General features: G+C 42.3%; 1 protein-coding gene across 7 annotated transcripts in view; it reads right to left on the bottom strand.

Annotated features, from left to right (window-relative positions):
* Positions 1-3666: 3666 nt before the first annotated feature.
* The window catches only part of LOC133390185 (DNA excision repair protein ERCC-5 homolog), a 30862-nt gene continuing 18521 nt past the window's right edge, over positions 3667-16007 (bottom strand). For all 7 annotated transcript variants that reach the window (XM_061638233.1, XM_061638234.1, XM_061638232.1 and 4 more), the window contains 7 exons: positions 14731-14981; positions 13827-13946; positions 12642-12855; positions 10630-10774; positions 8643-8843; positions 7862-7946; positions 3667-4855 (listed from right to left, as the gene is read on the bottom strand). In XM_061638233.1, the coding sequence (XP_061494217.1) occupies positions 4292-4855; positions 7862-7946; positions 8643-8843; positions 10630-10774; positions 12642-12855; positions 13827-13946; positions 14731-14981 (1580 nt within the window). In that variant the 3' untranslated portion in view covers positions 3667-4291. The remainder of the gene's footprint in view (positions 4856-7861; positions 7947-8642; positions 8844-10629; positions 10775-12641; positions 12856-13826; positions 13947-14730; positions 14982-16007) is intronic.

Below are 16007 nucleotides of genomic sequence, written 5' to 3'. Positions count from 1 at the left end.
TCCTGATTTAGCTATTCGGTCAGATGAATTGCTGCTTTCCCCTCCACGTACGCTGCCAGCTTTCAGCTGCGTTTGTTTAACAGCCATCTGTCGGGAATGCTTTGATTTGAATTCCTGCATTGAGCAGGGGATTGGTCTTGATGGCCTTACTCTACTATTCTATTCTATAAGAATTTGATAAAAAGGGACGGTTGCATGATTGAGTTTTTACGCTGCTTTCTCCCGCCTTCAGAGTGGCGTGGGAGCCGAATCCATTCTCCTTAGCAATTATGTACAAAAGGAAGCGTTAAAAATCAGCAAGGGGGGAGGAGAGGAGGGAGTCACCGGAACACAATACTTGATTCAGAGATCTAGCACGGTGATTATTCACTGAAAGGAAATATGGTTTTGCTGTATAACAAACTGATGTCTTTTCATTTTCTGCACTGCCGTTTCGTAGCCAGGCTGTAAATGTGTTAGGTAACAGTGATGGAACTCTTAGGGTTGCCAACTCTCCCTCCTTCATAGAGAGCTCCTAACCCTTTAACAGGTGCCTACCTCACAGGGTTGTTATGAGGATAAAATGGGGGGGGAGAAGTGTGTATGCCATCTTGAATTTCTTGGCAGAAAAGCGGGAAATAAATGTAATAAATAAATAAATGACCAATAGCAATTTAGTTAGCGATTTTTTTTCCTGGCACACGTGCAGATGCAGTAGAGCTTCAGCTATTTATTTTTCTCCTTGTCAAATTCTCAAAAAAATTAGCCCTGCTAAAAAGTAAATTGATCATCCTAAAACTGCTTCTCAGTCACACATTCCGGGGTTCCACAGAGGAGTTTTATAACATCTGCTTGCCCCAAAAACACAAAAACAAACTTTTTTTGAACCAGATATAAAATGTCAACATAACACTCAGTTTCAGATATTGATTCTTAAAATGAGGCAAACTCTGATTGATCTGGGTGTGCAAGTGATAAACTTTTTTTAAAAAAGAGGTTCAGGCTAAAAGAACAGTAAAAACCTTTGACTCCTGATCAGTTGGGAAGAAGGGTTAATATGAGGCAATCAAAATAGTAGTATGTTTATTGGTTAACCAAAAGGTCATGGTTGACGATATTTATATGCCAAACAATGAATGCAGGCAGACAGATGAAAAGTCTAGTTCAAATGTGTGTATTTACAGTGATTTTGCAACATAAATATAAGCTGTAAGTGAGCACAGTATGCAGGGCCGGCTCCAAAGGGCGGTCAGGTGGGGCCCTGGCTGAGGGCCCCGTGGCTCACAGGGCCCCCTGAAGGGCTCCTCATTATGGTGAGGGAGTAGCACTGCCCTTCGCAGAGGGAGCTGCCAGCCCATTCCTCCGCCCTCCCCTCCTCCGCCCTCCCCTCACCCACTCGCTTGCTCGCCCGCCCACTCGCTTGCCCACCCACTCGCTTACTTGTAATGAATTACTTCCAAGCTCTGCATGTTTGTAAGAAACATAAAAAAACCTGAAACATGTTGCTTGCATAAGTATTCAACCCCTGTGCTGTGGAAGCTCCCAGTGTACACAGATGAAAGAAATTGCCCTATGGAGGACACAGTTACCTTACCATTGGCCTCCACCTGTGAACCATTAAAGTTGCTGTCACATTGTCAGGATAAAACCCCCCACTGTTGAAGGATCATTGGTCAGGCTGTGGATCTGAAGGAAAATGAAGACCAAAGAGCATTCTACAGTAGTGAGAAGTAATGTAATACAAATGCATAGATTAGGAAAAGGGTACAAAATAATATCCAAGAGTTTGGATATCCCAGTGAGCATAGTTGAATCCATAATCAGGAAGCGGAAGCTGCATCACACCACGCAGGCACTGCCAAGAAAAGGCCGTCCCTCAAAACCTAGCGCTGGAACAAGGAGACTTGTGAGAGAAGCCACAGAGAGGCCAACAATCACTTTGAAGGAGCTACAGAGTTCAGAGGGTGGGAGTGGAGTAATGGTGCACCAGTCAATCATATCAAGAGCTCTGTATAACACTGGCCTGTATGGGATGGTGGCAAGAAAGCAGCCATTACTTAAAAAGTACCTGAAAGCACGTCTGGAGTTGGCCAGAAAACATGAGAGTGCCCCAGCTGCGATGTGGGAAAAGGTTTTGTGGTCAAATGAGACCAAAATAGAGCTTTTTGGCCAAACCTCAAAGCGCTATGTGTGGCACAAACCTAACACTGCCCATGCCTCAAGACACACCATCCCTGCAGTGCAGTATGGTGGTGGCAGCATCATGCTGTGGGGATGCTTATCATCAGGGACTGGGCATCTTGTTCAAATTGAATGGATGGCGCAAAATACAGAGAAATACTGCAAGAGAACCTGCTTCAGGATGGTAAAAAACTGACGCTTGGGAGAAAATTCACTTTTCAGCAGGACAATGATCTCAAGCACAAGGAACTGGAAAGCCACCCTCAGGGTCATACTAGACATGACATTGTCTTTGCATTTAATTTGTTTTTTTTTAAATGCATAAACTGCTAGCTGGGGGAAGAGGGCCAATAATTGTGATGGCGGTTGACATGGAGGAAGTGGGGAATTCAACCTTTGCAACTTCCAACGTAAGATACTTCGATCGTCTTGCTAATGTTCCATTTGGCTCAGGAACACCTCCTGAGCAGAGTGCAGCACTGGAACCTGCATTATTACGCCTGCTGTTCACTCTGTCTGTATCATTTAATGTCCCTTCTGTTCAACTTTGTTCTTAACAATCATCCTTTGTGTAGGAACCACCTCTCTTGAAGCAAGTCCTGTTCTTGAACGGTGTTGTCCCTCGGACACCACCATATTCAGTTTTAGATTCTCCAGGAGGCACACTCCTTTCAAAGCCTGCTCAACCCAGAGGGATCCCAGGGGAGCAGACCTCTCCAGCCTTAGCTAGATCCCTTCCACTTGCCTCCCTTCTCTCCTTGCCTCTTCTCAGTGTTTACTACTTTGTGTACTTTAGTCAAGAAGCTTAGATGAACACAAGCCTCACAGGCTCTCCTCAGGATGAAAATGGAAATGGACTGCCTTCAAGTCGATCCAGAGTTATGGCTATGAATAGAGATTTCATAGTAAGCGGTATTCAGAGGGGGTTTACCATTGCCTCCCTGTGAGGCTAGTCCTCCCCAGCTGGCTAGGGCCTGCTCACCACAGCTGCACAAGCCAGCCCCTTCCTTGTCACAACTGCCAGCTGGGGGGCAACTGGGCTCCTTGGGACTCTGCAGCTTGCCCACAGCTGCACAGGTGGCAGGGCACATAACCCCTGAGCCACTCGCTGTGGGGTGATCTTTAGCTGGCCCTTGACACCCAGGAGACACGTGCGGGGATTTGAACTCACAGACTCTGGACTCCCAGGCTCTCCTCCCCACTGTGCAATACCAGATAACTTTTCTATTTTGTAACTAAAGACCCTAGGTTGCTTGCATGGAACCTTGGGAATCACCCTTCTCTGGAAGAGGTAATTAGTGGTGTCGTTCCTTTTCTCTCTTGCCTTTATTTCCTAAATCTCACTGTCTTTTTACTGTCCTGTGGTCCAGGCTCCTTCATCTCTGCTATATATACTGATGGGTAGAATGCGTCAGACTAGCTTGCTTAGTGAGTTCATGGCAGAGGCAAGATTCAAACTGAGGATTTTCTCTTAGCTCAAAACTTTTAGCTACTATGCAAAACCAGTTCTCATTTTTAATTTGTTGATCTATTTATTTGTTACATTTATATCCCAACATTAGTTATGCTGGCATGATATTATTAGCTATTCTGTAGCTTCCAGAAGAATGATCAATTCCCCCACTTTACCCATCAGATATAGTTTTGCAATGAATGCCATACTTAAAATGTTTTTTTTAACACAGGCAAGCACCAAAGTATGAGGAACTGAAGCTGCCCAAAATATTTTCTTCTGGCAGAATGCAGAACCCCTGTATAGTATGCTACTGATCACATTTCATGAAGTGTGAAACTGAGTGACAGGTTGGCAACATTACAAATGATGCCATTTTCATTATGAAAAACATACACATATTACAGATCACCTTTAGAAACTTCAAGGGAGGCATTCATATTTATTCTAGTGGATGTTTTCTGGGGAAGACATTTCATACACATTTAAAGAAGTTTAAAAATTCCAGGTCATAATTGCTAAAAAAAAATGCCCTTATCTAAACAATGCTAATATATACAAAAATAAGATAACATAGGTGAGAGCTGAGGAGGGGAGGGAGAGCAATCTTTTCCTAATTTCATTGTGCTATACAGAAGACCATTTCTTTTAGAATCCCATGTATGTTGCTAGCTAGCACTATTTCCTACTTCTTCCCCTTGAAGACTTGCTCCTTGCTTTCTTGCCCTCAAATATAGGTCTGGCCGTCACCAGAGGCAATTCTTCTTCGGCACTGGAGCTGCTATTCTCTGCTTTGTCCCAGGTGGGCTTAACCCTCAGGTTGGTGTCAAGACTTGCTGTGTCAGTTTCAAGCGCTGTCACATTTTTCCCTCTCCTGCACCTTTTGGAGGGCTCATTCTCCAACTCTTCAGCCGACGACTCACTGGATGCTTCTGAGAGCTGAACCTCCCCTATGAAGCCTCCCCCCAAAAAACTCTGCTCTTTGGGGGGTGGATGCTTTTTCCTCTTGCCCCGTCGGCTCTGGGCTCCAGCCACTTCTCGCTGTGCACCTTGACCAGGATCCTTCCCTTGACTCTGCTTAAATTCTTGCTCAATGATGGTAGTGGACCCCAGGACTTCACTTTCCTCTTCTTCCTTCTCTTTCCTCCTCATGCAAGTCACAGCCCTGCGGAGCCTTTGACTCTTTATGGCTTGCTTCTCTTGTTGTGCTGATCTGAAGAATGAGTCGATACGTAGCTGAGTCTACAGAGGGGGAAAAAGAGCACCCCCACAAGAGATGTTAGGCAATTACAGCATCGTCTCAATAGGAAAAGACACACTGGCTCTGAGTTCACTATTGGAGGGAGTGATAAGAAGTCTATTTGACCTAGGCCTGTCACTCCACACGAGGCCCACCGCCTACTAAGATGTACAGGAAGGGCCTGTAAGATGCTACCCAGGAAGCAATAAGATTCACTTGACTCAGAAAAGGGCTGCAGTTCTGTGGCAGAGCATCTGCTTTACATGCAGAAAGTCTCACGGTCAATCCCTAGCAGCTCCAAGTAGGGATGGGAAAGAACCCTGCCTGAAAGCCTGGAGAGCTGCTGCCAGTGAGTGTAGACAATGCTGAGCTAGAAGGGCCAGTGGTCCGACTCAGTACGAGGCAATTTCCTAGATCCCTGGTCAGGACCTTTTAGTTAGCAGCATCTTAGTTGTGAAAATGAGCCAGTGTGGCGTAGTGCTTGAGGTGTTGGGTTACGACCTGGGAGACCAAGGTTCGAATCCCCACACAGCCATGAAGCTCACTGGGCCAGTCACTGCCTCTCAGCCTCAGAGGAAGGCAATGGTAAACCGCCTCTGAATGCTGCTTACCATGAAAACCCTATTCATACGGTCGCCCATAAGTCAGGATTGACTTGAAGGTAGTACATTTCCTTTTCCCCCCATAGTTGTGAAACTCCCTTTCTAAAAGGCTTACCAGAGAATAGCACTGCAAATTTTTAGTAGGGTGGTGAATGATCTGTGTTTTCAGAATAATCTTTGGTGAGTAACTGATTAGTATGAGGCTTGTTTTTTTGTTCATATTGTAACTTTGAAATACTGCATTGGGTGACTTGTGCTTTTTATGGGATTGGGGCTGGATGGTCTGTTTTGAAAGACGTTAAGCGTGTTAGTAATCCAGCCTTCCTCAACTGCCCGCCAGATGTTTTGGATTACAACTCCCATTAGCCCCAGGCTGGATGGCCAATGGTCAGGGATAATGAGAGTCGTAATTCAAAACATCTGGAGGGCAACAAGTTGAAGAAGGCTATAATAGTCAAAGATATCCAATGGCTAAATAGCAACTATCAAGGCTGATTTTATATGTAGGAATATACCAGAACAAGGAGCTTGCTCAGAATCAATGGCCACACGACCAATAAATCATGCAATAAAGACAGCGGTTAATTTGTGAATTTGCATATAATATTTGCATGAAATTCAGATTCTCTGTATCTGTGGGGCCTCATACAATTTCTACCCAGCTACTACACGAGGCAGATGTATTGGATGCTTAATAGTCTCTCATGATACTTCTAGGCAGCTCTAAGTGCAGGGATTATGAGCGTTATACAGCCAGTGGATGACCCGCCATTCTACATGGCTAGCATCTATCACTAAACAAAGAGGAGTCCTCTGAAAAAAGTAGCTGGTCTTATTCTGGGAGACATGGAACATGCCATCTGAATGAGCACTCAAGAGCATCTGCTATGAAAGTGTTTGCTCACAAATTTATGTGCTGCCAAGAGGCCAGTTATGGTCTGAAAATAATTTCTAGCATGCTGAAAAAGAAGAAAAGCCTCATAAATCCTGGCAAATTTCCCAGCCACCTGTGGGAGAACAGATCTTGCCAGCTCCTGGGCTTAGAAGTTAAGAGGTCTGAACACAAACCAAATGCTAATCCCTTTATATCTGTCTTCCCTGTCTTCAGCTCAGAACCACTTACAACTGAAGTTATTTGAAACCTGTGTGACTTTCAGCTGCAAACCTGAACCCACATATTTTCTTACAAGGTAATAAACTGGCTGAGACAGCTAAAAGATTCATTACCCAGTCTGCGTTAGAAGTGCTTGTTAATATGTGTTTTTTTTAATAATATGCTTTTAACCCTTTTTTAAAAGATGTTTGTAACGCTTTTTAAAAAAATGTTTTTAACGTTTTGTTTTAATGTATTTTAAGGTCTGCTTTTATGATGTTTTAAAGTGTTTTTAGCGTTTCTGTTTGCCACCCTGGGCTCCTGCTGGGAGGAAGGGCAGGATATATATATATATAAATATATATATATATATATATATAAATATAACTAACTAACTAACCCAGGCCCATTAAATAACCTATGTTTGTACGCAATATTTTACAGATGTATACGAGATCAGTGCTGGCCCTTCAGTTCCCAAATCATCCTTAATAGCAAAGAAAGCTGTTTGACAGCAACACCTGTGGTGCTGTAACTCAAAAATCTACCCATCAAACACAAACCCAATGAATCCAACCTGAGTAGAACAATTACATCACATATTCTTAATCTAAGGGGTGTTCAACCTATGGCAAAGGCAGGAGAAGTTTGTGGTACTTATGAACTGGAGAATGAGGGTTCATAGATCTGGTGGTGGCATAAAAGCCAATCCTGCTGCCTGTTCCCTGGCTCAGTAAAGACAAAGGTACACCAAGACACGGGGCCACACCTGTGTTGCACCAGCACACACAGGTGCCAAACAAGGTTGGCTACTGACATAGAACAGGAATGTTGTTGGCCTCCAGTTCCCATCAGCCCTAGTCAGCATGGCCAGTGGTTACAGAATTATGGGAGTTGGGGTGCAACAACAGGTTCTCCATCCCTGATACAAAACCTGCTGAAATTATGTCCAAGAGAGAGGTGGGACATACATTTTATAAATAGCACACTATTCATTTCTTACGAATATGATGAACAGTTGCATTATAAGTCAGCTGAGCTCTCACTGTTGATTATATTTTGTGTCTGGCTTGATTCATTTAGGCATGGAATTTTAATTCATCTGCTCTCTTATAATACTTTACTTACAGTGAATTTCGCCATGACATATTTATACATGATGATTTAATTTTATACCTACTGGGGGAATATACATCTGTTCTACTTGTTCTGCCCAGGCAAGGCTTATCAGGTTCATATGTGTCCAGAGCCTCGTGGTGTAGCAGCAAAACAGGTCTGGATGCAGAAACTTCATTTTTTTGTGTTAGTAATACCTGCTGAGCATTCAGCTGTTTGATGATAGGTAACAGGACTTCATCCGTTTTTAACTTAGTCCAACCAAAATGACTCTGGCAAAATGTGTTTCTAGTCAAGGATCATCACCAGAAAAAAGAAACTGAATGAAAATCCAAACTGGAATTAAAGTTGCTGAAAACAGCAGACATATCTAAGAAAAGCATGACTTGTAGTCTGTTTCAGAAGTCTACAAATAATAGTTATTTTTAGCAGCGTAATAAACACTTAAAAACAGAAAACACCCTAACATTTATTAAACATTAGGAAATCTTATGCACATTTGAGATATTCTGAAGCCCTTTTCTGTTACTTTTATACAAGTATTGTAGCACTTCCCACAGTTCTTTTCTTGCACGAGGCATGTCATTAGTTACTGCTGTTTTCCAATAGATACAAGCCAAATACTATTTCTAATAAACCAGACTTCCTCACTTTAGTGACACCTACTGCAGAAAGTCTGTGTATCAGGAAACACACATGAAACAGCTCATAAATAAACTGATTTTGGATACTGCTTGTATTTAGAGAGAGATTCTATCCCCCACATACCACAGAATTATTTTAGCAGCGATATGGACTGTGCCCTTTCATGCAAAGAGGGGAACAAGACAATACACCATTGTTGCATAATTCACAAATGTTTGTATAATTATACCTTATAATTATAACTTATACAAGTATAGTTGCAAAATGATAAAATTGTGTAACTTTTTTATAACTAGCTTATCAAAAGCAAGAGAAACGGAGCAAAAAGGATATTCTCTGATCTGCTCTACATCAGGCCTTCCCCAAATAAAGGATCCATTTGACTCATCCACCACAGGATGCAGATAGGCTTCTGCTATTGCAGGATTTGGGAAACCAGGTGCAAGCTGCAATTGCCGCAATTTCTTCTTCACTTTAGTATCATATGGATTGGGACGTGTTTTCCTATTCTTCTGAGCCTCGGCCCACCATTCCCTGAAAAAATAAAAATACATAGTTAAATATCTCACACACACACACACACAAAAACAATATAGGTGCTTATCAACACAAAATTTTAACAAACAATCTAAAAACAGTTACAGATAAAAACACTTTTCCATCCAATAATCTCTGGTTTGCTAGTACAGGGCAAAAGGGACAAACGAGCTAAGCGGAAGGCATGTCAAGCAAATGCTCATTGTGACCATCTTCCATCTGGAAACCTATGTCCTCACTGTGGGAAGCTGTGTGGATCCAGAATTGGCCTCCACCGTTAAAGACCTTATCTTGGAAGACAATCTTACTCGGCCACGAGTGATCGCCAATGAATGAATGAATGAATGCATGCTAGGAACAGTCTCTTTCAGGCATCAAATGCCTGGGTAAATAGGAATGTTTTTAATTTCCTCCTGAAAGTCAATAACAAGGGAGATTCATGCACCTCATTAAGGAGGGGATTCCACAAACAGGGAGCCACCACTGAAAAGGCCCTATCACGGATCAACACCAACTGGGCAGCCATTGGTGGCAGTACCACCAGCAAGACCCCACCTGCCAATCATAGCATCCGAGATAGTTGATACTGGGGAAAGTGCTCTTTTAGGTACACGGGTCCTAAGCCATTTAGGGCTTTATATGCTAATGCTAACACCTTGAATTGGGCTTGGTAGCTCACTGGCAGCCAGTCCAGTGGTTTCAGGACTGGTGACTCACGGAAATAAGAGTAAGAAAACACATCCCAACCCATATGACATATTATACAGATTAAGAAGAATACTGAGCTGAGATTAATTCATACTGCACCACTTGCAGCATCTGCTATTCCTCATTACCAAGCCTATCACACATTTACAGTGACTAAAGTGGTGGAGCATGATTCAAAGAAGTCTGCTGGAACACAGAAGAACTATATGTGTAACTAAAGCATCATTTGTTGGTTTTGGTGCAACAGTTCACTGTCAAAGAGTCAAGGCACACTTCAGTTTGAAAAACACCTTGTCTCTTCAAGCATGGGAACTATGACAATGAAAAATTCTTAGTGGACATGCAGTACAGCCCATACACGAGTCCTTTCTCTGGATTTTATAATGTGGAAGTGAGGTCTTCAATTTGTCTCACTGGGAAAGAGGGTTTGTTATTCCAACAGGCTTTTAGAATAAAAGGTGGTTAGGACAGTTCGTTGAGAGGTTGCTGCATTGTCTACTGCTTAATTGCACTATTTTAATTTGTTTTATTTATTTTAAGTGGATGTTAAATGTTTTAATCTTGCTAATGGTTTAATCTTATTTTAATGTAGAATTTTTGAATGTTTTAATTATATGTATTTATGTTTGTTGTACGCCGCCCTGAGTTCCACTTGGAAAAAGGGCGGGGTATAAATAAAGATAACAATAATAATTTGGTGTTGATTTTCAGATCATGGATTGTTAAGGAGCAACAAACCATGATTTCATGTTCAGCCATAACAAAGTCAAGCTTAACTACAGCTTCCTGTTTTATTTCTCTTGCTTGCACCAAGGGAGAAGCAAAGCAGGAGCAACTGGGCAGCTTCCACGGCACACACTCTCATTCATAGTAAACCAGAAGGAGCCAGAAACCACGGTTTGTCATGACAGAAGAATATGGCCATTCCTGGAAAAAAGCTGAGAATCTCAGTAATTAGAAGAAAAATACCAGCTTCATTACAGTTTTTGCGTTATGCTATTATTTCTGTGTTTGCAGAAGTCAGATATCCTGGCTCATAATGCTTTAGACCAGAAGACCGAAAAAAATTACCTACACAAGTTTTAAGAGTGGTTCCATTCCTCGTCCAGGAAATTCATTCAAGATCTCCATTGCTGTTACACAGCCAACATTAGGGATGCCGTCTGTATAATCACTGCCGAGTAGATAGGCTAAATTAATTAACTTGTTTCGATCCAAGCCTGAAGGAAAGAATAAGCAAGCCGTATATGATAGAGTTTGTATGTTCATACTAAAATTAAAATAATAAAAATAGACATTAGCTTGGTCAATAAAAAAGGGCAACAGCTCAGCGGAAGAGTGCGTACTTTGTATGCAATACAAAGTTCAGTCCACAACCTTCTCAACACACAGGTAGCAGAACGATCTTGGGCAACAGCGTTTGAGATTGCTACCCATCAGGGAAATCAGCAGAGAGCCCAAAGAACCATTGGCTGGAAGAGCATGAATCATCTTCATGTGTTCACACATATCCACTAAAAAAGGAGATGTAGAGATGCACAGATTCACAGACTACTGCTAACAATTGATTTAATTCAACCAATACAAAATGACTCGTGAGTTACAGTTAAAGACTACTATCAAGTTTAACAATACACCCCCTCCCCAAAATTTATTTTTTTAATATAGAAATAAGCATGATAAACATATTCCTTCCAACGGTAATCTGGTGCCTTAAAGGATGCCGATGTTGGTGCCAGGCCTTACTTAGGCTGCCTCACTCAGGACAGGTAACAGTAATTATTTTACCCTATCCATAGGGAGCAAGTGCTACTTTATTTATCCATCCATCCATCCAAAGTGCCATAAAGGCCCAAAACAAAGACTGGTGGGTAAACTGGCTTTTAGTCCAAAAAGTCTGACAGGGTTTAAGGGTATTCTGACAAAATGTTGCCATCTCAGTTGTTTCTAACTTTTGCAATTCTAAATAGACATTTCATTCTCAATTTTGGAAGCAAAACATCAGTCCTCGAACGTATCTCAGAAAACCTAGAGTGTTAACCCAGAAGCCAACAGCCACCACACAGATCAAGAACATCTCTAGGCAGTGGAATTTACAAAGCAATTGTTCATTAATTGTAACAAACCTGTGCATGGTACTCAGAAGTAAATCCCACCCACCCCCAATTCAGTAGTACTTATTCCCAGGTAAGCTTGCGCAGAACTGCATGTTAAGCCTCCAAGTCTATGGTCCTCCAGGAAAGGGAAAAACAACAACTGAGAGATTCCAAAGAAATGTATTTTGAGTTACCTACTCTTGATTGCGAAACTGGAATTGTAGCAAAACTTTGTTGATACATATAATATTATAATAATAAAAATGCAGTGATAATATCCCGTCCAGAGCCGAAAGAATGAGGCTGGAGTGTGTGTGCAAGTAAATCTCGTTTTATTAGAGTAATGGATACATCAAAGGCATTGTGCTTCATAGGAAACCCTACGCTAACTCACTAGAGTCCCTAACTATACTCTAGACATGCTCTGCAGCGTGTGAAGGAAGTTGACTCAACGACCCCCCAACTGGGAGCGGCAGGCTTATATAGGAAATGTTTTCGAACGTAATCTCTGACTCCTTCGTAACTCCTGTCTTTGCCCTGTCCGTTTCTCGCGGCAACAGGAACAAGGAGACAGGGGACGCGCATCCAACAGCTCATCTGAAGACACCTGCTCCCGAGCAACGGGCTCGAGGTCAGGGGGCGGTGCCACACTGGAATCCTCCTGGGAACTGCTTGGTAAAGGAGGAACTGGCACTGACTCTGAAGCTTCCCCCCACAAGTCCTCTGCATCAACTGGGGGCGGTGCGCTCGGCTCCTCGGAAAGGGCGTTACTCGTGGGAACTGGCTGGAGAGCAGGCTGCCCCCTCCCGCACGATCCTGCTCAGACACAACAATCCCCAACTCTGCTTCTTCTGGCTGCGGAGGTGCCTGAAACTCATGCCTCCCCCCTTCCTGTCCCTTCTGAGTTGGCTGCAGCACAACAGATAATGAGATTACATATTTGGAAATTAGAGATCCAAAACTTCTCCAAAAACAAAGTTTTTGACCTTACCTAGTTGATTCTGGAAGTCCACATACTGATAATATTCCACATACTTTTTCTGACTGAAGAAGTTTTTATACGCATGTCGTGCTCCGAATAACCAAATATCACTGTCGTCTGTGATTGTCCCAGAGGTCTGATCGGTGAGGTCCAAGATAGCACACTGAGCCTCTGCCTCCATAGGGGCCTCAATGTATGGAATGCCAAAGAGGCGCAGAAGTTCCTGTAGAGAATGGGGAAACAATTCAACACTCCCCTTTGTAACCTTACTCGGGGCTGGTTTATCCACCCACTTGATGACTTGCCAATGAATGTGTGAACCAATTCCATTGAAAAGCACTGCATCTGAGGCAGGATCAGGCAATAACAGCACCTATTGTGTGTTTAATGGCTCATTCACATGTGCAAGCTATCACCTGATAAATGAAATAGTAAGCATCAAATGAAGCTCTGTCGGCTCATACAAACCATCTCTTTAAAACAATCCTTTTCTTTTCATTTGCTTTTTTCCTGCCAAACCTCAACTTATATACACACGCAGCATTAACCAAGTGACTAGGTATGTGGGAAGCTGGAAAAACACTGGGAGTTTGGGACAAATGCACTCAAGACACCAACAGGCAAATTTTATTAAGTTTGTTAAAAGTAAGAAAGAAAGGAAGACAAATGGAAGAGGCAAAATGTTGCTTCAAGAAAATAAAAAAGAACCTTTTAGCTCAAGTATATCTATCCCATTACAGCTACTTACCAACAGGGTTCTGGTGTCCTCTTGTGGACCAACATAGGTGGTCAGCTGAGGGACTTTGAGGGACAAAGGACTGTTTGGCAACAGTAATCTTTTAAAAAGTTTTTGACCCAGGTGGGACTTGATTGACAGGTGGCTGTGTCCAGCCAATCACAAGAAAGTCACTTCCATCAGGGAGACAGTTTGACACCTTTTGGAAGTTGGGAGATGGGTTATCACAGTGTTAACTACTGCCAGATTTCTCCATCTCCCTGCCAGAGAAACCCTATTCTGTACTTTGCGTATTCAAGGGGAGACATGACCTCTCCACGAAGGCAGAATGGAGCACAAAACATTCTCCCACTGCAGACTTGACTGGATATCCTTGCCCAAGTCACTTTCCCCTTTGACAAAATGGGGATATCTATCGGCTATTGTGAACAAACAAGATGGGATTATGAATACATTACCTGACTTTCTAAGAACATCTGTCCTGTTACTGTGGCAGCAATACGCTCCTGCAGTTGTTTCTGTGCCTGAAGTGTGTTTTGCTCAACAGAAAGGTTCGTTTCCAAAACTTCCAATTCCTCCTGTAAAAATGAAGCAAGATCCAAGTTTTGTTAAGCCCAAAATTGCAGATGTATGTTACCTGTCTATACTTAAATTCATAATAGGTATAATTATAGCAGAAACCTATGCTCTGGGTTATTAGCAACCCTCAGAAAAGTAACATTCTGCACCAAGCAAGCCCAAATTCTGTATTCAATAAAGCAAAACAGACTCTACCAAAAACTTTAGAACAGAAATATAGGGGGAGACATTGTTAGTTCAGTTATAAATGGACGTATAATCAGTTATATATGCATGGTATTTTGAGACATAGTTTTTAGTGTGTGTTTTTTAAAGCAGATTTCTAGTCCTCATAATCATAAGCAGAATCTGAAAAAATACAAACAGCAAACCAGTCATCAGAAGGGGAAGCATCTTCATATCTCCAGCCACAGGGGCATCATGGGCCCTATTCCTACCAACTTCAATTTATTGCAAGGATAAAATCAAGTGGGGGAGAACCATGTTTGTACGCCACCTTGTGCTCCTTGGAGGAAAGGTAAGATATAGATGTAATAAATAAAATAAAAATAAATATCTCTAGCCACAGGAACGTCATGCATGATCCCTACTCCTCCCAACTTCAAATTCATCCTTTTTATTCAGATTCACTCATTTCAATTAATGATAAAAGGTTCCGAATCAAATAAAAAAAAATATGGAAAAACTGAGCAAAGTATTTTTAAGAATGCAGGCTTCTCTGGGTCATGAAATATATCCCTTCCCTAGTTATTCATCCAGTACAGATGACAAAAAAATAATTACCATACTAATATCCTGCCATTCGTTAACTGCATCCTCCTTGCCTCCAATTTCAGCATCCTGCTGGACAGACAGGTCTGCATCCTCACTGGCATCTTCCGTTAGGCTGTGCATGTTACCCTCGTCCCCCTCTTTCACATCCACTGCAGCTACAGACACTGCTTCCTCCTCCTGTTCAGTGGAAGCACGTGACATCTCAAACGGTCCATGCTGAAGTTCACCACTCGGTTCACTTTCCACTTCAATGAAGCTACCTGATCAGCATGCAAAAGAAAGAAAGTGGGAAAGGCTGGCCTCTTCTTCTTTTAAATAATATTTTATCCCTGTTCTTCTGATAGTTTGTTTTTACAAGAGCATTATCAGAGTAGACATTGATCCACCTCGTACTTCTGCCCTAGAGGCATCTACTTCTCTAGAATGATAGCACTATGGAGGTTTCTTCTACTGGGTGGCAGGAATAGCCAATGCTTGCTAGCCAGTTATGGGACAAACATGAGAAAAGAGCTCTGGGGTGTCCTAATGTAATCTGCCTTAATGATTTACTCACTTTTCCTCTTCAAATGAGATGTGATGCTTTTTACATCATTTGGCCTTGTGCGGCTTATTTAACAAACAAAACAAAAACACGAATTGCCAGTGCAGGGTGTGTGCGTGAACTGGATTGAGACTGTGCCATGGGGGGAGGGGACTGAAGATGTTTGCCCCCACTGCAGTCCCAATGGAAATCAGCCCCCTACCACACTTGCTGTTCGTTTTCCTCCCACTGATAATAATAGGGGTCAGAAGGCGGGCTGATTCCAGTGGGAATAGTGTCACGTCTAGTTAGGCCTTCAGTGGACATAGCCCTGAATATCTACAGTGTGTGCAGAGTACAAAACAAACACACCTCGCTGTTACTACAGAACTCTCTCAACACTGTTTGCTAATCCCAACCAATTCTTATTTTCTTTTGTACAAGTTTATTCTCAGTGCTTTTGTAGCCACCTTTTCAAGGCCACCTTTTTAATGTGCAAATTGAGCCTGAAGTGCAGGCGAGAAGGACATACAGTGTCCAAGTTGCAACTGGGGACAGCCATGAAAAGGACCAAGCCACAAAATAAAAAAGGATGGGCAGAGACAGGAGGAGGGAGAAGAGTAAAGGTAAATCAGAAAAGATTACAGTGAACACTGTGTACTGCACATCACCCACACACAAAAAAAGCTTTTCTGAGGTAAATGTTAAGTTTTGCATTTAAAAAGACTTAAATAATTAACGTAAAAGTTAATAATTACAGCAGTAA

The sequence above is a fragment of the Rhineura floridana genome, chromosome 8, assembly GCF_030035675.1.
Source record: "Rhineura floridana isolate rRhiFlo1 chromosome 8, rRhiFlo1.hap2, whole genome shotgun sequence".
Classification (NCBI taxonomy): domain Eukaryota; kingdom Metazoa; phylum Chordata; class Lepidosauria; order Squamata; family Rhineuridae; genus Rhineura; species Rhineura floridana.
This window is presented reverse-complemented; position numbering and strand designations above follow the sequence as displayed.